General features: G+C 42.2%; 2 protein-coding genes across 3 annotated transcripts in view; both read right to left on the reverse strand.

The window, feature by feature from the left end:
* LOC131909880 (protein NDRG3) overlaps positions 1 to 12,148 on the reverse strand; it is a 66,889-nt gene extending 54,741 nt beyond the window's left edge. Inside the window, exon 1 of the mRNA XM_059261783.1 lies at positions 12,067 to 12,148. The gene's annotated coding sequence lies outside the window, so the exon portion shown is untranslated. The remainder of the gene's footprint in view (positions 1 to 12,066) is intronic.
* A 1,420-nt stretch (positions 12,149 to 13,568) lies between these two features.
* Positions 13,569 to 26,815, reverse strand: Dsn1 (DSN1 component of MIS12 kinetochore complex). 2 transcript variants are annotated; one of them, XM_059261786.1, is made up of 11 exons: positions 26,708 to 26,815; positions 25,151 to 25,176; positions 24,513 to 24,833; positions 22,040 to 22,113; positions 21,051 to 21,123; positions 19,871 to 19,961; positions 18,310 to 18,369; positions 17,863 to 17,940; positions 16,855 to 17,002; positions 15,800 to 15,887; positions 13,569 to 15,391 (listed from the first exon to the last, which is right to left on the reverse strand). In XM_059261786.1, the coding sequence occupies exons 2-11, from the start codon at positions 25,173 to 25,175 to the stop codon at positions 15,306 to 15,308; spliced, it is 1,044 nt and encodes a 347-aa protein (XP_059117769.1). In that variant the 5' UTR covers position 25,176; positions 26,708 to 26,815; the 3' UTR covers positions 13,569 to 15,305. The 2 variants fall into 2 exon arrangements, with proteins under 2 accessions (XP_059117769.1, XP_059117770.1); XM_059261787.1 differs by lacking the exon at positions 24,513 to 24,833 and having other exon boundaries at positions 26,708 to 26,814.
* Positions 26,816 to 26,998: the final 183 nt, after the last annotated feature.

A 26,998-nucleotide genomic window follows, 5' to 3' on the forward strand; every position in this document is an offset into this window, starting at 1 on the left:
TGTTTGAAACTTGGTCATCTTTGCCAGATGTGGACAAGCCTTTCATCTCACCACTTGAAAGGCAGAGGCAGGTGATGTCAGTTTGATGCCATCTCTTTTATAGAGGGAGTTCCAAGCTAGCCACAACTACATGGTGAACCTCTGTCTTAAAACAAACCAGAAACAACCATAGAACAAAAACCATAAGACAAAGCCGAAGAAGAAACAACTTGACCCCTCAATGCCACCTCTACAGTCCTAAGGCCTACCTCTACTCATGCAGGTCCTACATCAGCCAGCCCGAGGCAGGCTAGACTCTCACAGCAGACACACAACCAGTAAAAGAAGTCCAAATGCCCACGTCACATGACAAAAAACTTGAACAATATGAAAGGCCAAGATAATGTCTCCCCCAACCCTAAAACTCTTGTAGAAATGTTCTCCAGTGAAAATTACATAGAACCCTAGGACTCAAAAATTCAAAAGAACAATCCTAAACATGATCAAAAAAATTTAAGGAGTTTAAAGAGAACATGAGCAAATGCCTCAGTAAACTCTTAGTGAAGTCCAAGAAAACACAAGTGTAAGGCTGAATGAACTGATGAAGAAAATTCAAGATCTGAAAACTGAATTCAGTAAAGAGATAGAAATACTAAAGAGAACTTAAGCTGAAATAAGATGGAACTGAAAAACTCAATAGTTCAATTAGAAAACTCAGGGGAAGCCTAATCAGTAGGCTGGATGTGGGAGAAGACAGAATTATCAGGACTTGAAGATAAAGTAATTAGACCATTCAAACAAATAATATGAAAACAAAACATGGGAGAAACATGCAGGAAGTTTTCAACACTATGAAAAGGTCTTTGGGTTATAGACATAGAAGGAAAAGAATCTCTGGTCAATGGCATAGACCAGATCTTCAACAGGATGAGAGAAAAACTTCCCCTAAAAAAGGAAAGACATATAAGAAGCCAACAACACCATAGGTAAGAGTAGAAAAAGAAATTCCCCACAGCATATTATAGTTAAAACACTAAATATATAGAGCAAAGAAAGAGTATTGAAAGCTACAAGAGAAAAAACACAAGTTACATATGAAAGCAAACCCACTAAAACAACAGTTGATTTCTCAGTAGAGACTTTAAAAGCCAGAAGAGCCTGGAGCAACGTGATTTAAATTCTAAAAGACCACAGATGCCAACCTAGACTACTGCACCCAGAAAATCTAGCCACTGTAATTGAAGGAAAAAGAAAAACTTTCCATGATACAAACAGGCTAAAAGAATTCATGTCCACCACACCAGCTCTACAGAGGATACCAAAAGTATTACTTCAGACTGAAGAGAGGAATAAGCATAGCCAAGAAACCATAGAAAGAAAACAAATGAAGCTATGATTACTGAAATACAAAATAAGACTAAGAACAGAAACAGCAAAACCCAAGCAAACCAAACAGCAGAATAACGGCAATAACATACACCTTTCAATAACAACTTTATATATTAATGGCCTCAACTCCCCAGTCAAAAAACACAGGTAAGTATAGCTCTCATCCCTTATCAAAGCTTTTTTTTGCAGCAGATAGAAAAGATGGAAACTGTTATAGAAATCCACAACCATTGGGCTTAGTGGTTAAGAGCACTGGCTGCTCCTCCATAGGACTTCAGTTTAATCCCCAGTACATGCACAGCAGCTTACAATGGTCCCTAACTTCAGTTTCAATAAATCTAGCTCTCTCTCTGACATATACATACATGTAAACAAAACACTCAAACACATAAAATAAAACCTTTTTATTTTTAAGTAAAAAAATTAAAGAAGTAGTTTTATTTTTATTTTTTCAACATTTTACTTTTATTTATGTGTATGTATGTGTTAGTATGCTCATGTACTTGCAGGTGCCTGTGGAGGCCAGAAGAGAGCATTGGATCTCTAGAAACTGAGTTCCAGGCAGTTCTGAACTGCCTGGTGTGGGTTTGGTGAATAGAACTCAGAGGTCCTTTGCAAGAGCAGCATAACCACTGAGGTAATCCTTCAGTTCCCTAAATAAATCTTCTTCTTTCTCTCTCTTTTTTTTTTTTTTTTTTTTTTTTTTTGGTTTTTCGAGACAGGGTTTCTCTGTGTAGCTTTGTGCCTTTCCTGGAACTCGCTTGGTAGCCCAGGCTGGCCTCGAACTCACAGAGATCCGCCTGGCTCTGCCTCCCGAGTGCTGGGATTAAAGGCGTGCGCCACCACCGCCCGGCTTTCTCTTTTTTTAAAGAGAAGGAAGGAAACAAAGGAAATCTGGTAGGTGTAGAGACACATGCCTTTAATCCCAGCAGAGGCAGGTGAATCTGTGAGTTCAAGGCCAGCACGGTCTATTCTGTGAAATTCTGTCTCAGAAAACAAACAAAACCAAATAAACCAATTCACAACTGGACCAAATGCAGAGAACAACCGACTGTGTGATGCTCAACTCCAACCAATACATCTACAATGCAACTCCTACACCACATTTCCAAAGAGGGGGCAGAAAGACTAAAAGTCAGATGACCAGGATATCTGCTGCCAGACAGTATCTTCTAGATGGAGAAGGTGTGCCCATGAAATCTCAATAATATGGTTGCCTAAATAAAGCCTACATAATCACAACACCAGCTGACATGTTAATGTAGATGGGGGAAATCTCAGAAGACCCACACTAGATGAAGAGCTACAGGAAATTAATAGCTGCTGAGAGAGAGACAATCTACTTTCTCTAGGGACAAACTCCATGATAAGTTACCCAATCTAAAAGAGTCAGCCCTAAACCCATATACATATGGACAACACTAAATGGACCAACTAGGTCGTGTGCTGTATATTTATAGCTGTTTAATAATAATAATAGAAGAGGTTGTAAATTTGAGAAGGAGTTGGAGGAAGACACAGGAGGAGCTGGAGGAAAAAGAGGGAGAGATGGACATTATAGAAATACAGTAGTCGTGTATGACATTCTCACAAATTAAAACATTTAAATTAAAAGCAACAAAATCCCTAGTCATCTTGTCTACAGTTTTCTTAGTTACAATTAGACCTAGGAGCTTTAAAGAATATCAATACGGGGGTTGGGGATTTAGCTCAGTGGTAGAGCAGTTGCCTAGCAAGCGCAAGGCCCTGGGTTAGGTCCTCAGCTCCAGAAAAAAAAAAAAAGAATATCAATACGAGCCTCAATCCTAAAGATCATTTTAACGGGTTGGGGCAGGACTTAGGCATTGTTTTTAAAGGTCCATGGGTAATTGCTAAATACAACTAAGGTAAAGAAGCACTGGTCTTCAGCAGTGTCCCTTTCCTCCAATAAGGAAGAGACAGAAAATTAAAGTGATTTGACTAAACCCACACACCTGAATGTATATGGGGCTAAGACCACTGTTTGGACACCAAGCCCAGATTCTGGAAGATATTCCAGGACACTGGGCTACATTCCATACTTCCATCTATAAGAAACACAATTATGTGATGACTTGGCTCTTAAGTTTTGTCAGGCTTAAAGCCTGAATTAATCTAATCATAAAACCATTGACTTAAGCATCCTCCCAAGCATCTAGGGTAATGAATGTTGGTTTCACTGCTGTCCCCTAGGGGCCCTTTATAAAGCAAAGGATCTCAAGAGACAGCCTGGAAAGCCAAATAAACAAACCAACTCCATGGAACAAATAGACCTTTTAAAATCTAGCTCACAGATTTTTCCCTGCACAAATGAAAACTGTGTATCTCTTTACAGGAAGAAACAGTTTCAGATGCTACCTCCCTCCCTACATAAGCAAAACAGGGGAGTGAGGGTCAAAGGCAGCTGTAGAGGTATACTCATAGATCTTCATTCTAACAGGAAATACCCTTGCTTCTCCTTGGCCCTGGATAAGGTATAACCACACCCCTTACAACAGCCCTCCCCACCCCCCCAGCCCTTTTGCTATGTCATTCTTGGGTTTTGGCAGCAGGTGGTAAATAGATTTGCAGAGACTGCCAAATTGGAAATCCAAGTCTGCCCTATGTGTTCATTTTATTCATTCCAGGGTCTTGGTACAGATAACTGCTAGAACAAAGCAATCCCCATAGAGAGATCTTGTTAATTACAGACTCTCAACTAACAGAGAGTCTTCCAATACAAGGCTTGTCTAAAGCAACTCTAGCACCAGAAGCACACCCTTCTGCCTTCCACTCTTGAAGGACGCAGCTCAAGACACTGGGGAAGCTACTATTGGCAAGGCCCTGGTACAGAGCTTGGAAGAGCTCCGGGTTCTTACCAGCTGAAGGCAGAATCCCTGAAAACAATTTGTTCCTTTCTACAGTGTGAATGTGGTAAATGACATACAAGAACCCTACCAGCAGTACTTTATGTTCATACCTGCCAGTTACTGAGTGCTTATCCTATGTCAGGTACCAGGACAAGCATTTTATCCATTCATTATTTTATATTATGTTCCAACACTTATAAGCTAGGCAGTGTAATCCTCCCCCTTTCACAGATGAAGAAACTGAGGCACAGCTTGACTTTATAATGTGCCAAAAGCCACACAGCTAGCAAGCAGCAGAGCAAGGATTTGAACTTTAGCATTCTGCATCCAAATCTTGGACAAGTCTCTATTAACACTTTTTTTCTGTTTGGTGCCAAGTGCTCATTAATTCTTCATTTTTTCAGGTTTGGTTTCTGTGATGGGTTGAATGAAAATGGCCCCCATTGGCTCATATATTTGAACACTTGGTCCCCCATTGGTAGAACTGTTTGGGAAGGGATGGGGTATGGCCTTGATGGAGGAGGTGTGTCATTGGAGCTTGGAAGTTTCAAAAGCCCACATCATTCCCAATTAGTTCACTCTGCCTCCTGGTTGTGACTCAAAATATGAGCTCTCAGCTGTTGGTTGAGCACCATGTCTGCCTGACTGCTGCCATGCTCCTGCCATGATGGTCATGGACTCTAACCCTCTGGAACAATAAGCCCCAAAGAAACTCTTTCTTTTATAAGTTGGTTTGTTCATGTTATCTTATCATAGCAATAGAGAAGTAACTAAGACATTTCTAAAGTCTATTAGGAATTTCATGATCAGCAAATTTTGAAAACAGAAAAGCAATATACAAACTTTGACTATTATTACAAGGAACAGACCAACAGCTACCTGAGGTTATTGAAAAAGCAATCTACTTGTGGGATGTCTAAGGGCCCAAGTTATGTTACGGTCAACACAGGTTGACATCTTTTCAACACAGCAGCATCTTTCAAGGCTGAAGACTGTTGGGAGGACCTCTGCCCCCAGCCCCACCCTGAGCATCTCAACTTCAGGAACAGAGACAATAACCTAATCTCCCTCTTCTCTCTGCCAAGTTTTAAAGATTAATGTACAACGGTCTTGCTGTTAAGATCTCATAATTTTATGAAAGCACTCACTTTTTCTTTTTTGAAACTGGGTATCAAAATTAGGTCCTCATGCATGCTAGACAAGGACTCTAGCATTGAGCTTTACCATGAGGCTCATTCACTTTTTAATCATGAACTGAAACCTAAGGTATAAAATGTAGAAGCACTGTAAGGATAAACTGATAAAACTGTCATTTCTATTAAACTGTCTGTTTTTTAAACAAAGACTGTTTCTTGAAAAATTACCACAATTATGAATTAATGGGAAGTTGATATGATTTCAAATCTTAAATTACAATTAGAATTGGGAAGCAATTTCATAGTACGTTTATGGTCTACATAGGGTTTCCTTATCCTAATTTATTAGATTTATAAGTTTGTAAGCCATTACACTGATAGTTCCCCCAAATGACAGCTATTTCCCTAAAAGTCAAAACAGCATCTACCTTAAAGATACTACAAAAAGCCAGGCTGTGTTGGTACATACCTTTAATACCAGCACTTGGGAGACAGAGGCAGGTGATTGTGAGTTTGAGACCAGCCTGGTCTACAGAGTGAGTGCCAGGACAGGCTCCAAAGTTACAGAGCAACCCTGTCTCAAAAAACCAAAAAAAAAAAAAAGATACTACAAAATATGTAACAAAAGGTTTTAATGAGTCAAAAGATGAAGTATAAAGAATGCTATATTTGTAACTGAATCTTGATCAACCAACTGAAAAATTCAGACTGTAGACTATGGGCATTAGTTGATAAAATAACATAGTCAAAGCTTGATGGAAGCCACCCCTATACTTAGGGAATTAATATATTTTTAAAAAAATTTACAGAGCTGGGTGTTGGTGGACCAGGCCTTTAATCCCAGCACTTGGGAGGCAGAGGCAGGCAGATCTCTGTGAGTTCGAGGCTAGCCTAGACTACGGAGCGAGATCCAGGACAGGCTCCAAAGCTACACAGAGAAACCCTGTCTCAAAAAAACAAACAACAACAACAACAACAACAACAACAACAACAAAATTTACAAGTGTGTACGTGTGTGGATGATGGATGTGGAGACAGCAAGCACATGGAGGTCAGAAGACAACTTTGTGGAGTCAGTTTTTCCTTTCACCATTATATGGGATCCAGGGACCAAACTCCATTTTCCAGCAAGAGCTTTGACTTGTGAAGCCACTTTGTCAGCCCCAGGAAACTAATATTAATTTACTAAATTCAGTCTCTGGGAAAGACAAAAAGTAACTCCTACACATAAATAGTCAAGAAGACCAACAGCTCTACACTACACAGCCCCACATTAGGTTTAATAGCATAGCATGCTCAGTACCATAATTAATGTTTACACGGAATGCAACTCAGCATGCAAAGAAGGCACATTTCCTTCACTGTGCATTCCTACAGCCAGCAACAACAAATATTTACTTAGGACTGATAATATGTCAAGCCCTCTCGGGTTAATTATAGGAAACATAGGATTTTTTTTTTTATTTTTCAAAAGAGAATACCATTCTAGGGAAGGGAGGCTGGGATTCAAACCTTAGAGCCTGGGGTATACTAAGCATGAGATCTACTACTGAGTTACATACCCAGTTCAAAGCAATTCATTCTTCTATTTAAAATGTCCTTCATATATCAGTTAATTTTATGTGAATATGAGAGGAAAGTAATGACAAAATTATAGGTTATAGTTATAAATACAATAGAGTTAGCACTATAACTAAAGTTTTTTTCATTTACCAAAGGAAACCCTGAAACCTATAAATACGTGTTCTCAATCTTGGCAAGCTGTTCTCAAGCAGCCTCATAAGTGGAATGGGAATTTCTCAGAATAGATAACACCTTTTCAGCACTAAACCTGCAGTATTACTAATCTTTGGACTTCAGAGAGCCCCTCTCCTTCCTGGCACACCTTTCTGAGATGGTCTTCTGTAATCCAGGCTGGCCTCAAACTTGCTATGTAGCCAAGAATACCTTAAACTCTTGATCCTCCTGTTTCTACCTCCTAGAGGCCTTCCTGGTGAACTGTTTCCTTTCATATTGCTTATCCAGGCTTACCACTACCCTCCCACACATACCCCACCCCCACCCTTGCAACCCAGCAAACAAACAAATAAACAAATAAAAACAAGAACAAAAACAAACCTTCCATTTGGTCCTTTCTTTCCTATGGTCCTTATTTCTTACCTGGATTTGATCATCCATTCATCATTCATCAAGTGCCTATTATCAGCTAGGCCCTGATCCCTACTCCTAGGGAGTTCACCGTGATACTAACTGGAGCTGTTATTTGTAGAGCCCTATCACCAGACACGATGCTTTAGCAAACAATTTGTATTTCCAGAAGCTACCAGCATCTGCCATACAGCAGGCACTAAAAATGTTTGTAGTATGACTAGATCACTTTATTGAGCTCTTTTTAAAATCCATAAATATTTTAATATTAATCTTCAAGAAGGTTTCATTTCCTTTCCTTTTTAAAATACAAAAGCAATACATGCACATTGTAAAAATAACTTACAAAGGTATAAATTTCAAAACTAATTCCTCAGGCTCCCATATCCCATTTTTTGAAGTGACTATTATGGTGTTATATGTATTTCTCCAGAACTGACCCATGCCAGTAATACACTTAGTCAGTCTCTCAGTCTCTCCCTCCCTCCCTCCTTCCCTTTGCCCCACGCCTTCTTCTCTCTCTCCTCTTCTGGAACAAGCTCTTTGACATTTTCTGACTAGCTTTTCAACATTCTCATCTAGTGGGTTTCAAAGTGTGGCCCTCAGACTAGGAAAATCAACATGATCTGGGGATGTGTTAGAACTCAGTTCTCAGGCCCCTGTTAAGACCTACTGAATCAGAAACTCTGGAGGCAAGAGAAGCAATGTGCTAATGAGCTGTCTAGTTGACTGATGCACAGGAGAGGTTAAGAACTACAGTTCTAATACAATCAAGTCAGGGTTTTTTAGGTTGTTTTTTCACCCTTTAACCATGAAGACACTGTTATCTTGTCTCAGTTTTGTCACCCAAACTTCAAAATGCTTTCCTTGTCCTTTCAATTCTGACACTATCAATCTGTCAAGCTCTGAATTTTTTTCTTTTTCTTTTTTCTTTTTTTTTTTTTTTTTGGTTTTTCGAGACAGTGTTTCTCTGTGTAGCTTTGGCACCTTTCCTGGAACTCACTCTGCAGACCAGGCTGGCCTTGAACTCACAGAGATCCACCTACCTCTGCCTCCCAAGTGCTGGGATTAAAGGCGTGGGCTGCAGCTGCTGCTGACCTCTTCCTCAAGTCCCACACCACACCTAATCCCTCTCCCATCTACCTTGACATTATCTATACACTGTCCTCAGTTGTCCAGAACATTTATCTTCTCCCTAATAGACCAGATGCTCCTTTATAGCCATGAGTGTATTTATCTCTTCTACCTCTTGATCTAAACACATACCCAGAAATTTTAAGAGTTGCTGGTTAATGTCTTCACACAAAGGAGAAACATTGGTAACTTAAAAAAAAAAAAAAGATCCTGGGAATGACTTCCAAGGCCTCACACATACTAGTCATGTTTTCTACCACTGAGCTATCCTCTCTGCCCTGGCAAATCCTTAATGAATAAAAAGTCTGGAATGTCAAGCTGTAGTCTCAGTTCTATAACCTTGGACAAATTCAGTTCTCAGGATACTGTCTACCAAAAGAGAGAAGGTAAGATCAATGCTTGTTTTCAGATTGAATATAATTTTATGGTATTTTCCAAACTGGGTGTGGTGACACATGTCAGTAAGTCCAGCACTTAGATATAGAGGCATGAGGATCAGGAGTTAAGGATAGCCTAAGATATAAGAGGCCCCCTTCCCAAAAAAAAAAAAAAAATGAATAATTCCCACATTGGACTATCATTTCATTATATTCTCATATTGCTTTGCTTGTAACTTAATGTGGCAGTGTTTAGATATGTCACAGTTAAAATAGTTTTCCCTAGTCAGCTAGTAAACTGCTTGAAAAGAAATCAGTTTTTATTCAATTCTGAATCTTCTACAATACTCATTACTATACCTTATATAAAATAATAATTCGCACTCAGGAGGCAGAGCCAGGTGGATCTCTGTGAGTTCGAGGCCAGCCTGGACTACCAAGTGAGTTCCAGGAAAGGCGCAAAGCTACACAGAGAAACCCTGTCTCAAAAAAACAAAAAAAACAAAAAAAAAACAAATAATAATAATAATAATAATAATAATTCACTGTAGTATCAGGAAATCATTTCAAAAAACTCTTTAAGAAGTTTTAGGGTGTTTCAGTAGTAAAGATGCTCACTTGGCATCCTGAATTCAATCCCTGAAATATACACAAAGTTGTTCTCTGACTTCTACATGCACAGCATAGCATTGTGCCCCCCCAATAAATAAATAAACTTAAAAAATTTTTAAAGGAACTTTATTAAGTCAAGTTTGGTGGCATGTGCTGTAATTCCAGTGTTCCAGAGGCTGAGGTCAAAAGATCAAGAGTTTGAGGCTAGACTGGCCTACAAAGTGAGGCTCAGCTGGTAAAGGCACTTTCCCCCAATCCTGATGACCTGAGTTCAGTCCCAAGGCTGCATAGTAGAAGAGGAACTGACTCTCCAAAATTGTCCTCTGATCCCCATATGCATGCTGTGGGGCACGTGTGATCTAATACATGCACAAATAGATACATAAATCTAAAAACCAAACAAAAGCAGCAGCAGCAGCTCATTTATGAAGAAAACCTATGCACATATCTGCTGTCACCAAAAGGGCCTTATGAATATTACTAATTTTTATTATAAATACCATGTATTGATATACAATAAAAACTATGATCACTCTCATGTCACCTAGGGTAATAAGCCATACAGAGCAAAAGAATGAAAAAATGCATCTCACACAAACTTCAGTACAGACTAAAATGTCACAAGCCTTGGGTACTCCTACTGCCACATAAAAAAAACTCCTCCGTAGGCTAACGAAGCATATACCAGCTCCAGAAGCATATACCGGCTCCACGGTAGGGGAGACTTCTAGATGCAAGACCATTATCTGCAAACTTTCAAAAACGAAAGGGTAGACTAAGGATGAGTGGGGATAATCAGAAGATAAATCTAAAGAGAGGGACAGCAAAGAGGAACTGAAGGACAAGAGGACCAACAGAAGGACAGCAAGAAAACATCATCCTTTGAGTAAGAACAAGGAACAGTGGGAGTTCGGTATTTACCAAGGGTCTATAGGAGCCTGGCATCTAGGGGTGCAAAGACGGTGCCTGACCTCGAGAGGGTAATAGCCCTGAAGGTAAGACACAGGCCTGCAGCCTGTAGTGTAGCATTTAATTCTAGTTGGGAAAATTAAGCAGGGAAGGCTTTATAAAGAAGGTGAAAATTCTGTGGAGCCTTTAAAGTGTGGAGGAGGATTTGCTAAGGAAGGAAAAGACAGTTTGAGCTAGTTATTTTGGGGGCAAAAATCAACACATTTTTATAGCTGTTCATTTGGGACTCAAATCAAAGGAGGTGTCTTAGATTCTGCATCACCCCTGTCAACGCTTTCCCGTTTTATCTTACAGCCTGAAAACGTTCTGGAGCAGAGCCAGAAAGTCCCCAAAGGAGGTGAGTACTGGCTAAATCTGCTCTGTCACCTCCCCAAGTCCAGCCAGCCCAGCCCTGTCCTATTACCTAGTCCTGGCAGCTAGAAAAGGAAGGCTAATTATACCTTAGGGGGTGAGGTGGAGTGGGGTGGGAGGTGGATGTAAGCAAAGCTTACTGTGTTCTGTCAGGGAACCACCAGGGGAGAGCATCCCTGCTTAAGCCAAGACTCCCAGTCTACCTGTGACAGGGAGGAGAGCTCTGCAGGGAGGGAAAAAAAAAATTTTTTTTTTTTCAAGGAAAAGCAGGGAGGAAGCATTGGATGGGAAAACAGTGAAGTACAAAGGTGAAACAATTTTAATAAAACGCTTAGCAAGGTACTGGCACAAGGCGAGTATTTGGGAAAGAGCCAGCTCATATTAACATCGCAATTGTTATCACAACAGCTCTTCCACCGTACTGACAAATTCTATTCGTAGCCCACTTTTACGACGTCTAAAAGCAACTCTATAAATGACAAGTGTGTTTCCAAAAAATTTAAAGATACAAGATCAAATTCCACCAGCTCTGGCCGTGAAAGCCCCAAAGCCTCTGAGTTAGAGCGCTGGCCGTGTCACTTGTCGGTCCCATGACCTTGGACTCGGCATTTCACCTCCCAGTGCCTCAGTTTCCTTGACTACAAAGTGGGCTTTATGCAAACCGGGGTCATGGGGTCCCAGGAGAGAGGGAGACCTCTGTGGCTTCGGGACGGAACCCACCGAAGGCGAGTCAAGGCCCCTGTCAAAACTCTCTGGGCTGTGAGGGGCAGCGGGGTAGGGGGATGCTCAGATCTAGGAGCTCCGAGCTGCGCCGTGGGAGCCGGGAAGACGGTGACACCCCCAGAGGGTCCCTGCGACGGAGGGTGCAGGCCTCGGGAGAGAGGCTCGACCCCAGCAAGGCACACGCTGTGCCCCGCGGGCTAGGTGCCGGCAGCGGCGCGGGAGGCCGGGCTGAACGCGCAGGGCGCCGGGGGCTCGGAGGAGGCCGACCGCGAGGGCCTGGGTTCTGCCGTGTGGGCATCGGTCCGCAGCGCCCAAGGGAGCGACACCCGGGTGTACCGCGCCGCGCGCCCTCCGCCCGCTGTGGCAGAGGCGCTCACTCACCTGAAGCGCTACCGCGGGCCGTCAGTCAACAGCAGCTGCAGCAGCAGCGGCAGCAACCAGGGGCGGGAGAGGCGCTGCGCTGCGCACGCGCGCTGAGGAAGCCGGGGATTTACGCATGCGCGACGCGCTCGCTTACGCTGGGAACTACAGGAAAGATGGTGGCCAGGCCCGGAGCGCCTAGCAGCGCCATCTTGACTGTAGTTTTTCTTCTTGCGGCCTCAGAGGCTGTGGCTCAGACCTGCCCTGAACTGTGAAAAGCTCGGTCTGGACCCGTCTATCTATTCCTCTTGGTTAAATTATTAGTAAGCCTTTAAGGGCCATGACATACTTGTTTTAACAAGGTTTAGAGCTACATGCAAGATCATCTGGCACTCCTGAGCTAGAATTTGAGTCTCACGAGTTCAAATTCCTAGTCCTCTTTCGCCTCTTAACAAATGGCAGCCACATCATTTGCTTGAGTATGAAGAGATGGTTACTCAAAGTTAATGACTCAACAATTAAAGATTTTCCATTGTTATTTACGTGTACGTGGTGATGTGCATGAATGTAGCAGGTACCCAACTAGGCCAGAGGTTGCAGATTTCCCCTAGAGCTGGAGTTGTGGGCCATCAAATATGGGGACTTGATGTGAACTCCATTCTCTGCAAGAACAATATGCATTCTTGCCACTAGCCATTTCTCCAGACCAGAATCAAAATGTGCATGTAACCTGTATGTGCTGGCCGCTTTTATGTCAAATTGAGAGTCATTTGGGAAGAGAGAATCTCAGTTGAGAAAATGCCCCCACCAAATTGGCCTGTGTGGTGTATTTTCTTGACTGATGACTGATGAGGGAGGGCCCAGCTTACTGTGAGCAGGCGGTCCTGGATGGTATAACAAAGCAGGCTGAGCAAGCCATGAGAAAGCAAGCTGGTAGACAGCACTTCTCATCCTGTGGGTTGCATATCAGATATTTACATTATGATTCATAACAGTAGCAAAATTAGTTATGAAGTAGCAATAATTTTATGGTTGGGGTCACTACACCACCAGGAACTGTATTAAAGGGTCACAGCATTAGGAAGGTTGAGAACCACTGCTCGATGGCCTGTTAACAGTTCCTGCCATCGTCCCTCGGTGATAAACTGTTACCTAAAAGTGTAAAACAAAACAAACCTTCTCCAAGTTGATTTTGGCCATGGTGTTTTATCACAGGAATGGAAACTCCAAGATACCATACTAGCCTAGAATTTGCTATGCAGCCAATGTACAGGACATGATCTCTCTCAAGAGCTTATTAACCTATTATCTTATTAACACTAAGTATAATTAACTAAAGATCATTATTCTTGGAGAAAGAGAACAAATACAACCAAACTTTTTTGTTTTTTGAGATAGGGTCTCTCCATGTAGTCCGAGCTATCCTAGAACTCACTATGTAGACCAGGTTGGCCCCAAACTCTGAGATTCTCATTGTTATTAATCAGGCACTATTCCCAAACCAATCTGAATGAAGGCAAAACTAATACTGATAGCCTTTTATTATATGATTTATATTTAATTGTTAACATTTACTAAGTACTAAACTGGTGCTGGTTTACCCTCACTACCCATATATCCTTGGCTAAATTAGGAAACATTTCTAATGTTCTATAAATGACAAAAAAAAAACAAAAAACAAAAAACAAAAAAGCCTCTCTCAATAATAAAGCTGTGGTAAGCACTAACGATGCTTAGAGCTCACTAAGTATTGTGAGACAGGGTCTAATGCAGTCCACTGGTCTAGAATCTGCTACACAGCCATGGAGAGCCTCCAACTCCTGATTTCTACTTCTTGAGTGCTGAGATCTAAGTTTTTAGTGTTTTGGTTTTTTTCTTTAATGTTCTAGCCCTTTTAAGTGGTTGAAGACACGCAACACATTTCCTACCTTCAAGTTTGAACACTTACAAATAAACAAAAAGTGATAGAATGTAATAAAATGGAGGAAGGCATAATCACCTTTGAAGACAGAGCAAACTGATGAGATGAAACTATGCTCCAAAGTTTGTACTCTTTGTTATACTTCTCTGCTTTTGAAACAATAGTTAATAATACTGTCTTTGACTCTTAAAATACTGACTTTCTTGGAGGCTATCTGGAATGTCCTTTCTTGTTCTACTTTGGACAATATAAATCCTCAATCTTCAATAACCAGGCATAACATAAATTTTATTTCTAATCCAGACTTTACTACACTGGTCTCCACCTGTGCATAGAGCAGCAGCCTGCTTGAATTCTCCATGTGGTAGTCCAATTAGACATTAGCACTTTCCCACCTCATTAACTATTCTACCATCTACTAAACTTTTAAGTCTTCAGCAATAAACTGATAATATTATTTTAGGCTTTTACTATTTAAAATCTTTTGAGTGTCCTTAAAACACGGATTCTAACATTATTCCAATGTTCTAGACAAGAGGTTAAATAACTGTTCCTCAGTCACAGGAAATGACAACACAAGATTTTTAAAACATATCTTACAGGTCTATTATGTTCTAGGCACCATTCAGCAACTAGAACACCTTTAAAAAAATAAAATAAAATACGGGAACTAAAGATGCAGCTCAGTGAGAATGCTTGCTTAGCACATGCAAAGCCTTGGGGTCGATTCTTAGCGGGGCAAAGGGGAATTTCCAGAGAAAAAAAAAATAAATCGTCTCAGCCCTTTCTTGCCATAAATTTAGATTGCAGGAGCTCAATTCAGTATTAAAAGCTAAAGCACACTACAGACATTAGGACACTTCAGAAAATGGGCATTTTGTGACATGATCCAAATATACCCATCATGCAACAACATTTCATGCTCCACTTTTAGTGCCACACTTGAAAACTTTAGCTTCTTTCTTTTATGACAAGAACCCAACTTGACCCCTCGAACATTTCGTTAATGTTGGTTCTAAATGTCTTTGGGTTGTTTTAAAACTTGACAATATCTTCATGGGATAAAAAGTGCTGACCCTGAGGACCTTTAAAGGAATGGGCCACTGTTTCTGAAGGTCATTTCAAGCATCTTGCACATTCCCACGGAAAGTGTCTCTAACAACATTCTTCTGGATGCATACATGCTGTCGCTCAGAAACAGTCAAAGTGCTCTGCAGTCGGAACTTTCCAGCTCTGAGGAAACTGCTATGAGCTTGCCGTGTGTGGAGGCACTCTTCCCTGTCCTCTCCCTGGCAGCTCACCACAGAAACTACAGGTAAGGTCGCCGACAAGATCCTGATCACTGTGTGGTAGATGAATTCTGCAGGTGGAGTTTGAGCAGTTTTCGAGCAGGTGAAGAATCTAATTGCTCCATGCTTCTCTTCTCTGCAGAGGAAAGGAGCCAAAAACCACATTTCAATTATTGGAACTCTATGTGGAAACTGTGCCAGACAGTGAAGGCCACTAAATGACACATAAAATCTTTGTTCTCAAGGAGATGGCAGTCTAGTAGGTAAGCCAGTATGGTGTGATAAATAAGAAAATGGACAGAGAAAGCCAGGAAAAACTCTGGGAAAGCACCTGCAGCTTCACTTCATGCGTTCTTGAAAACTGAAGCCGTCAAAAAGCAGTGGTATCTTCACGGAGTGCTTTTATGGAATTTACACTAAGGCATTTCTATCAACATTCGACTTACTATGGGGAGTAAAACAAGTCATATGGCTTAAGTCTAAGGACCTTCTGCCTGGAAAGACAGTTTATATCCCAAGGGGTCCCCTCAAGTGATGCACTTACTGAGCTGGAGTGACACCTTCTGGAGGTACTGAGTACTTTCGTCCATGAAGGCTTGCAGCTGCTTCACTGATCCTTGCAGCTCATCCATCTGCAGACAGAAAGGACTTTGTCTGATTCCCCATACTGCCAGGCAAGCTCCTGCTTTGGAGCTTTAGGCCTGCTCTTTCAGCCTGGAATGCTGATGCCAGACATTCGCTCTTGGCACCCACTCAACCACACCCCACATTTCTCCAGCTTGCTCCATGCCCCAGGAGACTGACCCTCAAACCTCTACCAACAAGATGCCAAGTCCTCTAGGTTTTGTTTGAGCATAATGACAAAGGAGCTAATAGCCACTGTATGTAAAATAGCAGCTCACTGCTCCTCCTGTATTCTTTACCCCCATCACTGTTTTTTTTTTTTTTCCGAGACAGGGTTTCTCTGTGTAGCTTTGCGCCTTTCCTGGAACTCGCTTCGAAGACCAGGCTGGCCTCGAACTCACAGAGATCCGCCTGGCTCTGCCTCCCGAGTGCTGGGATTAAAGGCGTGCGCCACCACTGCCCGGCTCCCATCACTGTTTTATTAGCACCTAACATTATATATTTACTTAAATTTTTTCCTCGTTTTCCCATGGTAGAGAGGTTGATATCCTTATTACACATCTTTTACTTCCAAAGATTATGCCTTAACTCCTATTTGGCGTGTTCTCCTGAGGCTTACACTTTAAAAGGCTTTGTTGCTGCTACTCAAGTGTCACCAGCAGGAGGTGATGGGACCTTTAGAAGGAGTTTAGCTTTTTGGGAGCATGAAGTGGCTATCAGGATCTAACTCTCTGTCTCTCCCCGCTCCTCGTTACTCATCCTCATAAGGGGAGTAGTCTCCTCTGTCACATGTTCCCACCACCATTATTGCAGTCCAAATCAACAGGGTTTAAACAACCACAGACTGAAATTAGCAGCCAAAATAATCCCTTCCTCCTTGAGTCACCTCAGGTACTGTCAGAACGTCATAACGCTAAGAAATGGTGACAAGTCCAGAAAGCTGGGCAATCCACGTAGTAAGCCCAAAGCACTAACCACTAACTCCATGCAGGCAAAGACACGGTTCTGATTCCGTACTATTTCCTGGTAGTCAGGCTTTGTGTGAAGGACTTCCTTCTGGGAAGAGCCAAGACAAGTCGTAGGATCCACTTGGACTTCAGTGATTTTGGTTTCAGTTGATCCCCTAAAAACAACAACAACAACAACAACAACAACAAATCCGGAGTTTTCCTGGAGCTTACAATCCTTCTCTGGAAAGAATATGTAAGAGTGTCTTTGAGAGGGAAACCCTGTTATGTTCCTCAGAGCCTCTTCCAGCACTTCTATAACTAGGGTTTCACCTAACATTTTATAGTCGCCTTTGTAAGTGAGATCTGGTTGGGCAAGAGCTTTCAAATACCAGCTGAGAGATCTGCCACACACTTACAATACCAGCAATTGGGAAGCTGAGACAGGAGGATTGTGAATTTGATGTACACCTGGGGATTTGAGACCAACCGTGGCTGCCTCATGAGACCATATTTTAAACTAATAAAACCAGTTCAGATGCTGAAGTAAAACAAAATCTAGTGCTTTTGAACCTTCTCTGACTTACCTAGCCAAAGATGGCCTCTCACATCTCATACCTCCTGTTCCACTCCCTTCATGGCTTTGTGCTTTCACCAAGGCCTTAACCAAGGTTCTCTCTCCTATCTACAGCTCAAAGGCCATGTACTCACTCACTAAAGTCTCTTGAGGAGCGATGTTGGCTCAGTTCCAGGGGAACAGGTGCAAGGGTGGCCATGTGCCCATCTCCCTGTGGATTGTGAATAGTAGCCAAAACCACAGCCTAGAAGCAGTTCTGTTCTGTGTCTGAAAACAGTGACACTTAGGCTTCCATTTTTGTTCTCCTTTCCACCAAAGAGAACAAATGGATACTTTAAAGCTGACTGCACTATGAGAACAGATTCATCACTCAGTTTGTACAAATGGATTTGAAATAAACTCAAATCAAATTCCACAAAGTAAAAAGAGAGCTGCTCCTTTCCAGTTCTCGGGTCTCACCTGGGTGTCTCTTCGGGTGGAACCTCGTTCTGGTATTGTAGTAAGAGCTGATCCCAAGTTTGACGTTCCAAAGAAAACCTGTGGAATTCAGGAAGGGAAATTCAGTTAATTTTTGGTCACATTTTTAACTACTCAGGGCAACAATAAGTACTCTAGGCATGTAATCTGGTTATAAAATGCATTAAAAGGTCATTAAAGGATTAGAAAGCTCAACTGATTCAGAGGGTATTAATTTAATCAAGTAATACACAAGCTGTTAAAATCAAATTAACACCCTTATTCCTTGACTGCACCCCGTCTATCAGGCCTGCTCATATGCCTTCCGGCTCTAGAGCTGACACACGAGTGCTTCTACCAGGCTTACCAGGCATTTTCTCCGCGTTCAGTTATTTCCCTGGTGGAGAACAAGGCTCAGTTTTCCAAGAAAGGTTCACCCATTTTACTTACTTTGTTATATATTCTTTCACCTCAGCCACTGAGGTTTCTAGTGAAAAATCTGGTGCTTTTCTAGAATACAGATAATATTATGAGATTAATATGAATCCTTCAACAAACACTTGCTTTTAGTGTCTTACATAATTTTAGTGGTATTTAAATATATTCATAATTTTTTATTATTCAGAGAATATTTATTCTTGGACTCAATATCTACTTTGCACTAGTAATGTCTAAATGGTTTTTAAATCTGTTTTTCTCATCAACTCCAATTCATACCTTTCTAAAAATAGTCCTTTATACTTTTTCTCCCTAGCTTCAAAACTCCATGACTACTACAAAGAGAATAAAAGCCAAAACCCTTTAACTTGGTTCTTGAGACTTTGTGTTCTGGCTCCTCTCAACTCAGCAATTTCTCTGATGGTTTGGCTCACTTAGATGATTATTTCTAATGCAAAGAAGCAGGGACTGAAAACGCCAAAGCACTGCAGATAGACTTGGGCTGCCATCTGACAAACACAGATTAGTAGTGGCACAACTCCTGTTTTTCTACCAAGGCTTGTGCACAGTATCTCTAGCAAAGATGCAGCCAATTGTGATTAAATACACATTCAGAGAGATTTTGTTGGGCTAAAATATTTCATGTCTGATGAGAAATGTCACCCTTAAGAACTTGTGAATGGGCAGACCTTGCATGAATTTCAAACTCGGACCAAGTGCATGATCCGTTGCAGGGTGGAGTTGTGATGGCAGCCGCACCCTTGAAGGATTACCAACTTAGGGGTGATATCCTTTTAACAATAAATTCTATTTATTAGTAGTATTAGTCATGTGTTTGCATGTGCACACGCACGTATGTAGGTATGCATATGACATAGAGTGTGTACAGGTCAGAAGACAACTTTCAGCAATGGGTTTGCATCCTTCCAAGGGAGGTGTGGGTAGAAATGAGGTCATCAGCTTGTGCAGCAAGAGCTCTTACATTTACCCATCTGCTAATATTCTTGTTTGCAAAGAGCATTAGAACAAGAGCTGCCCTCTGTACGACAATCAACAATCGGAGGAACGGCCCCTCAGTCTTCCCAAGCCGTTCCTTCTTGCTACCCAGGTCTTTTGTTCCAGCCCCAAATGAAACCATTAGGATCTTCTCTCAAAACTCTACCAAGGTTGCCTGCTCCTGACGTCACTATGCTACTTGCCGACTCCCTGGTTTATTTATCACTAGCTGAGACTGAATTTTCTCCGCATTATCTCCTCAAATACAAACAGGACAAGAGGGACTTGACTCATTGATCACTACATCCCCTTCCTCATCATCTGGAAGAGCCTTGTACAAGCCAAGGATGGCAGCTCATGCCTGTAATCCCAGCACTTGAAAGGTAGAGGTAAAAGGATTGCCAAGGTTGAGTCCAGTCTGGACTACAGAGACCCTATCTCAAGAAAGCAAAAATAAACAATTAAGAGTGTGGTGGTACACAGGCGCTGGGTAAATGTTTATTGTGTAAGCAATGGCGCAATTATAATCAAGTTTTAGCTCAGTTATAATTAAGGACAGAAGGGGAATTGCTCTTACTCTTTTGAATCTTCAACAAAACATCTTTGTAGAGTTCCATCACTTTCCAGCCTGTCTGTAAAATGTTTCAATTCTTCAGAGAGAGAAGATGCTAGAGAGGATAAATTGGTTAGAAAATAAAAAGATTACAGATGTTCACAGGAGCACATGACAAAGACATTAAGGAGTTCCTAAGTCTAGGGTCCCATTCCGTATCCCAGTCCAGCCCTCTCATTCACACAAACAGTCATGTAAGTATGCCAATATTTTATCTTTGGGGTTGGAAGTTTAGCTTTATGGTATGTATGGCAAATTCAAGGTCCTGGGTTTGGTACCCAGCACCAAAGGGATGGCTATGGTGGTTTGAATGAGAATGGTACCCATAGGCTCATGTTTGAGTACTTGGTTCCCAGTTAGTGGAACTGTTAGGGAAGGATTAGGAGATGTGGCCTTGTTGGAGGTGTGTCACTGGGGGTGGGCTTTGAGGTTTCAAAAGACTTGTGCTATTCCCAGTGTGCTCTCTTGCCTCCTACTAGCAGATCAAGATGTACACTCTCACTGTTCCTGTTGCCATGCCTTTGCTCTGCAATCATGCACTCCAGCTCTCTGGAACTGTAAGCCCAACTAAATACTTTCTTTTATAAGTTGTCTTGGTCGTGATGTTGTATCACAGTAAGAGAAAATTAACTAATATGAGGGCATGGAGACAAAAAAATACAAAAGAATTTTTTTTTTTTTTTTGGTTTTTCGAGACAGGGTTTCTCTGTGTAGCTTTGTGCCTTTCCTGGGACTCACTTGGTAGCCCAGGCTGGCCTCGAACTCACAGAGATCCGCCTGGCTCTGCCTCCCGAGTGCTGGGATTAAAGGCGTGCACTACCACTACCCGGCCAAAAGAAAATTTTATCCTTTTATTTGGGTAGATAGTTAAATGGAAGGCAACTTTATTAAGTGTTTTTATACTTATGAAAAAAGCAGTTAAACACAGCTATCTATACAATTTCACTTTTCCCCAGAGATGTGAACTGCTGTCACTGAAGACAAAGCGTCACCTAAGCAGTAAGAAGGGGCAATTTTTAAAGAGGTCAGGGACCTGATTTAAAGAGGCAGCATCTCCTGTAAAAGGACACTGAAAGCATGCTGGCTGGTTCCGAGAGAGGGACTGGGTCAAGGCCACAGCACTTGTCTATGCTCGGCAACTCACCTTTCGCTCTAAAGCATTCAAGGCTGAAGTCCTTAGTGCTCTTTAGGAAAGGTTCAAGTTTCTCAACAGAGAACTAAAGAAAGAAAAGCACTTTCAGTACAACCACCAAAGTCTCCCAGGCAAGCTCTATGTGTGGCATTATGATGCTTAGGATAAACTTTATGATGAAACTACACAGGGCCTAATTTTTCCATCCAACACTTTTCATGTAAGTAAGTAGATAAGGAAAAATTCTCTGTTGCTCACACTCCGTTTTGATTTTAGTTTTTGTTTTTTTGAGACAGGGTTTCTCTGTAGGTTGTCCTGGAACTCACTCAGTAGAACACATTGGCCTTGAACTCAGAGGTCCACCCACAAGGCATGCACTATCACACCCAGCTTACATTTTGACTTTTAACTCAGGGAAAACAATAGTCATTTAATTCTCACAAATTACTTGCTTATCTAAACAGTCATAAGCATCAGTGAGACATGAAACACAACTTAAATTTTTTTTTTAAATAAAAAAAAAAGTGGTGGTGGCATACACTTTTAATCCCAGCACTCGGGAGGCAGAGGCAGGTGGATCTCTGTGAGTTCAAGGTCAGCCTGGTTTAGAGTGAGTTCTAGGATAGCCAGGGCTACACAGAGAAACCCTGTCTCAAAAAAAAAAAATCAACAAAACAAACAAACAAAAACCATATGCTCCATACACCAGTCTACCCTGTAGGCAGCCTTGAATGTCTACAGCAACAGATTTTGACCTCTACCCAATTTATTTCCATCACTTGCTGCCAATGAGTAAAATACACTGCGAAACCTCTCAGCTGTTCAGCTAGCAACAGCAGAATTCAGTGCAAAGGCCGCCTGCTCAGGTGAGAACTGGCTTTTAAGTCAGTCCCCCGAATGGAAAACCTCTTTTCCTCAGTTCATCACTGATCCTGCGATCTCTTTGAAGTTGTGACTAACACAACAGTGAATGAGAACACTTCTCAACCCTGGAACCTCACCTGGAAGCTGGAGAGCAGGAGAGCGCCAAGCCGTTTGCTACCTGCTAACTTCAAACTGATGGATCTGCTGAGCTCTGATGTAAAAAAGCACATTTAATGAACATCACACTACAGTTAGCAAGACAACAAAACTGGGAAATCTCCTTCCTCTCCATGCAACCCAGCTTAAGACAAGAAGCTGCCTTCTCTTAGTAAGGAGAGAATTCTAGTTTTTCCAGGCCAACTGAGGAATAAAGTTTACACTTTCATGCGTCCAAATTTTCAAGTGTTACTGGAACCTTTTCATGTATTACATTAAAATCTTGTTCTGTTTAACAAAGTAGATAGAAAATATAATGAAATCTATTACTTTGTATGTCAATTAAAAACAAACAAACAAGGTAGATACAAATAATGTAGATGGCACTTTTGTAACAGGCCCTGCAATGTGCTTTAGGACAGTCCTACAAGCTGTTGGGGCTGTTGCTCACTCAGTGGATGAACCCTTGCCTTGAATGTGCATGGACCTGAATATTACCTTCAGCACTGAAAAGAAAAAACGGTTTCATATAAACAGCATAGGCTCCACTTTACGAATGGAGAAACTCAAGGAAGGGAAGTGAACTGTCTGAAGACAGGCTGAAGAAGCCATGCTTCAAATTCAAGTATGCCAGCGAGATCTGTTTTCCTAGTAGTAGCATGCGCCTGCGTGATCTACTATTAATAGCTAGCACCAGCTGAACACCTGCTGTATAACAGACATTTTTCTTTGCCGCTCTGCACATCTCATTAAAAATTTAAGGCAAGTATCTTCTGTTCATTTGATTTGGGCTTTTTGAAACATGGTCTTGTAATGTAGTAGCCCAGGCTGGTCTTAAACTCCTGGCAACCCTCCTACATCAGACTCCCAAGTGCTGGGATCACAGGCAAGAATGACTATGCCTGGCATCAATTCTATTTTGATAACAGATGGTAACACTGTGGCACATAGGCTGGTTAGACTCCTTGCTCAAGGTTATACAGCAAGCAATGAGAATGGACTGGGTGGGTGCTTTATGTAATCATGTCACTGACAATTGTTCTCTCAATGATGTCCATTTAAGAACAATTATTATATAGTAAAGAAATTGTTATATAGTAAACAATGATCATATAGTAAAGGAATTGTTATATAGTAAACAATGATCATATAGTAAAGGAATTGTTGTATAGTAAACAACGATCATATAGTACAGAAATTGTTGTATAGTAAACAATGATCATATAGAAAAGGAATTGTTGTATAGTAAACAATGATCATATAGTAAAGGAATTGTTGTATAGTAAACAATGATCAAATAGTAAGGGAATTGTATAGTAAACAATGATCATATAGTACAGGAATTGGCTGAAAGAATTCTTGCCCTTTGGCTTCAGCTGGCTATTTTAAAAACATTCCTGTCTCTTGAATGATTCTGGCTGCTGTTAACCAGATTCTTTCTAGCTATAACCAAGGAAACCTGGCAAGTAGCCAGAATAACCAGAAAAATAATTCATCTTATTACATGGTTGATTCCATGTTACACAGGACATGTTATACAGAATGGGAATGAAGGTAGGGCTAGTCTTGGACAACGACTCCCTTGGCATGTCTAAGGAGTGAAGTGCATGGGCACTATGGAACCAGTTTTCCAACTTGGCTGGTTTTACTCAGATCCCTTCCACACACGTAACCACCCTAAAGAAATCACAATAGCTTTAACACTTGAGGCTCTACTAATGGCCAAGTATATGCACTGTGGTGTTATTTCCCCAGTTTACTGAGAAGGACTTAAGACAAAGGAAGTGAAGCTCGAGATCAAACTAGACTTTCTGCATTATGTCCTGTACTTTGATACCGGCAAATCAAATGATTATAAATTTAGAAGAAAAAAAATCACAAATTACATCCAAATATGGCATCCCTAGAAACATTTTACTTTTTGTTCTTTAGTGTCAGGGATTGAACCTAGGGCCTCAAGCACACTAAGTATGCACCCTACCACTGAACTATATTCCTGTCCCCACTTAATGTATTTTTATGCACATCTTCCTTCTGAGTCATAGTTATAAAGGCTAGAATCAGGCAGGTATTAACTCACTCGCCTTCTGTTCTACTTTAAGGTATAAGACACAGGAAGAACTCAAATTCCTAGCATCCTAGATAGGATGACAGATTAAACAATTAGCAACCAGAATTTCTGTTCATATGTAAACCATAAGCAGCCAATATGTAAACACCAATTAACACTGAACACTTATTAGGTGTGTGGCATTAGGACGTATAAACAAGAGCATGTCCACAGGATTCTCTATTTTATAGGTAAAGAGACTGAGGCTCAAGGAGGTGATGTGTTCAAAGTTGCATAGCTAAAATGTAGCCAAGTCGTGTCCACTCGGCTACACTTCCTGTCATTCATTACTCACTGCCTCTTATTTGGGCTGGAATTCCAGTTTTCTGGACACAGCACCCCACCTGTGATGCCTGGGTGAAAGGGAGCCAATGACTTCCGTCGGTTTATCTCCTTCATACTTGCTCGTCGCCAGGACTGCCTTCTGTCTTGATGACGGACAGACTGTTCTTGGGGGGACAAATGAAGTGACCTCAACTGAAGTCTCTCCTGATGATTGGCATCACAACTTTCCCCCTCCTCAGGGCTCCAGCCGAGGTGATTTTTTTCCGTTGGAATGCCTTGCGTCATCTTCAGGGAGGCAGAGGATTTAGGCAACACTTCCAAAGGGTTAGGACTTGATTGCAATTGATGATCCTGAGTCTTGGACATCATTGGTTCCTGTTCTAGCATTTGTTATAGAAAAGTCAAATTATAAAATCAAAACCTACTGCAATCAAGTATCTGAGCCTTTGCTCAGTGACAACAGAAAATGTACAGCCCCACAAGATGACATACACTGGTAGGCTCAGCTTCCTGGGAGCCTAGGCAGAAGGAACAAAGGAGGGAAGGAAATCTATTTCCCTGGTGAAGGAAACAGGAAGCCTTTCTGCAAATATACAGCGTGTGATTCCAAAGCCACCAGGAGCCAGAGAAGGGTTCTGTAATAGTTCAAGAGTCTGAACCTGTGGCAAGAGGCACTGAATTTCACCGTAAAACTCACCTTCTGCTCTGGTGACTGACGTCATCCTGGATGGAGAAATGAAAATAGGAAAATGAGGTGATCTGTTCTTAACATTCCAGCTCCAGTCTCACAGGGGCTTCACAACCCCATAATAGGTCTTGTGCTTGAACTGCCCTCACTTGCCTCCTCCAAGACTATCTGCCGGGGTCACTGACTGCTCTCCTGCAGAACTTACTACATATAGCCTATCTTAGCTCCCAGGCACTTTGTGATTCACTAGCCTCTAATTCCATCGATGGTATTAGGATCTACTTTGTTTTCCAAACTAGAGAACAAACAAAACAACCCCGCATCACCTCTTCTTATTCTCTCCAGATCCTTCCATACCTGGAAATCCTACTTTTTAATCTCTGTACACATATTCCTTCCATCCATAAAACAGACTCATCTTTTTTTTTTTTTTAATGTGCATTGGTGTTTTGCCTGCATGTATATCTGTGTGAGGGTGTTGGGCCCCCTGGAACTGGAGTTACCAGACAGTTGTGAGCTGCCATGTGGGTGCTGGGAATTGAACCTGGGTCCTCTGGAAGAGCAATCAGTGTTCTTAACCACTGAGCCATTTCTCCAAGCCCCAGACTCATCCTTTTTAACACAGCTTAAATTTGAAGTCACGGTGCTGGAGAGATGGCTCAGTGGGTAAAAGCACTGACTGCTCTTCAGGAGGACCCTGGTTCAATTCCCACCACCCACATGGCAGCTCACAACTGTCTGTAACTCCAGTTCCAGGGGATCCAACACCCATGGCAAAACATCAATGCACATAACTAACTAATTAAAAAAATTTGAAGTCACTTCCCTTTGGCATATTTTGATGGCCACGAATCTTTTCTCTATAGTACTGGCTGTAAAATATATTTACATGTCTGTCTTCCCAGCCAGACTGCACTGCATTCCCAGTACCTGTCAGAGACAACTGACCCGAAGGGAGGCAGGGACATAGCCTGGCATCTCTCCATCTTGCATGTATTTCTCCCTCCCAAAAGACATCTGAATGTGGGGGGTGCTTGGTAAAGAACAAAACGAATGGTTGCTGAGGGACCATACTGAAAGAACGAAGAAGGGTCCTTCAAGGATTTAAATCACCACAACCCGTATAACAGATCACACAGGCTCAAGCTTAGATAATGGATCATTACCCCATTTAATACGTTCTACAACTCTTGAGTATTATTACTCTATCAGGAGGCCCCGGCTCCTTACGAGGCCAGCCCGGGGCACAGGAACAATGCAACCTGGGCTCTGACCCCAGCCCTCTGCCCAGTCCCCAGCCACAATCTGGAATCAGGGTCGCTCGCCGCTGTGCCCGGGAGAGAGGAGTGGCCTTCCCGCGGTTGTCCTATCGCGAGGAAGTCTCCGAGGCCCTGCGGCCGGAGCGCCGGGAGAGCCGGGAGCGCCGGGAGCGCGGGGTGGGCCGGGCCGAGAGGCGGGTCAGGGGCGAGCGAGCCACATCCGGGGAGATGTCTGCGACTTCCGACCCCAGAGCGACGCCCGTCCAGCCCGGGGGCCCCGTTCCTGAAACACAAAGCCTAAGGTCACCTCTGAAAACTCGGCGTCAGTGCAGAGGGCCCTCTCCCGGGTTAGTACGGCTCGCCGTCCCGCGTCGCTGCCGCTACTTCCGAAATTCCCGCCAAACAACTGCGCGTGCGCAGCCAGCGGCTTCGGCGTTCGAGCGCAGGGCCGCGCCTCCGGGAGACCGCATGCGTACTCCGGTCTTCTGCTCTGGCCCAGCCCATCTTGTCCCTGATTTTTCTGTCCAATTACGGTCACCACTTGCCCAGCCACACCCAGCCCCGGGATTGCCTTTTCCAATGCACCACTTTGCTGACC

The sequence above is a fragment of the Peromyscus eremicus genome, chromosome 4 (assembly GCF_949786415.1).
Source record: "Peromyscus eremicus chromosome 4, PerEre_H2_v1, whole genome shotgun sequence".
In the NCBI taxonomy this organism is placed as follows: Eukaryota; Metazoa; Chordata; class Mammalia; order Rodentia; family Cricetidae; genus Peromyscus; species Peromyscus eremicus.

Excerpts from the sequence above, each read along its gene's own strand:
- Dsn1 (XM_059261786.1), bottom strand. The coding sequence starts at position 25,175 with ATGACGTCAGTCACCAGAGCAGAAG. Across the intron at positions 18,370-19,870 it reads TTTGTTGAAGATTCAAAAGA|AAAAGCACCAGATTTTTCAC; the intron begins GTAAGAGCAATT and ends TCTGTATTCTAG. Across the intron at positions 15,392-15,799 it reads GAAGGTGTCACTCCAGCTCA|AGAAGAGAAGCATGGAGCAA; the intron begins GTAAGTGCATCA and ends TTTCCTCTGCAG.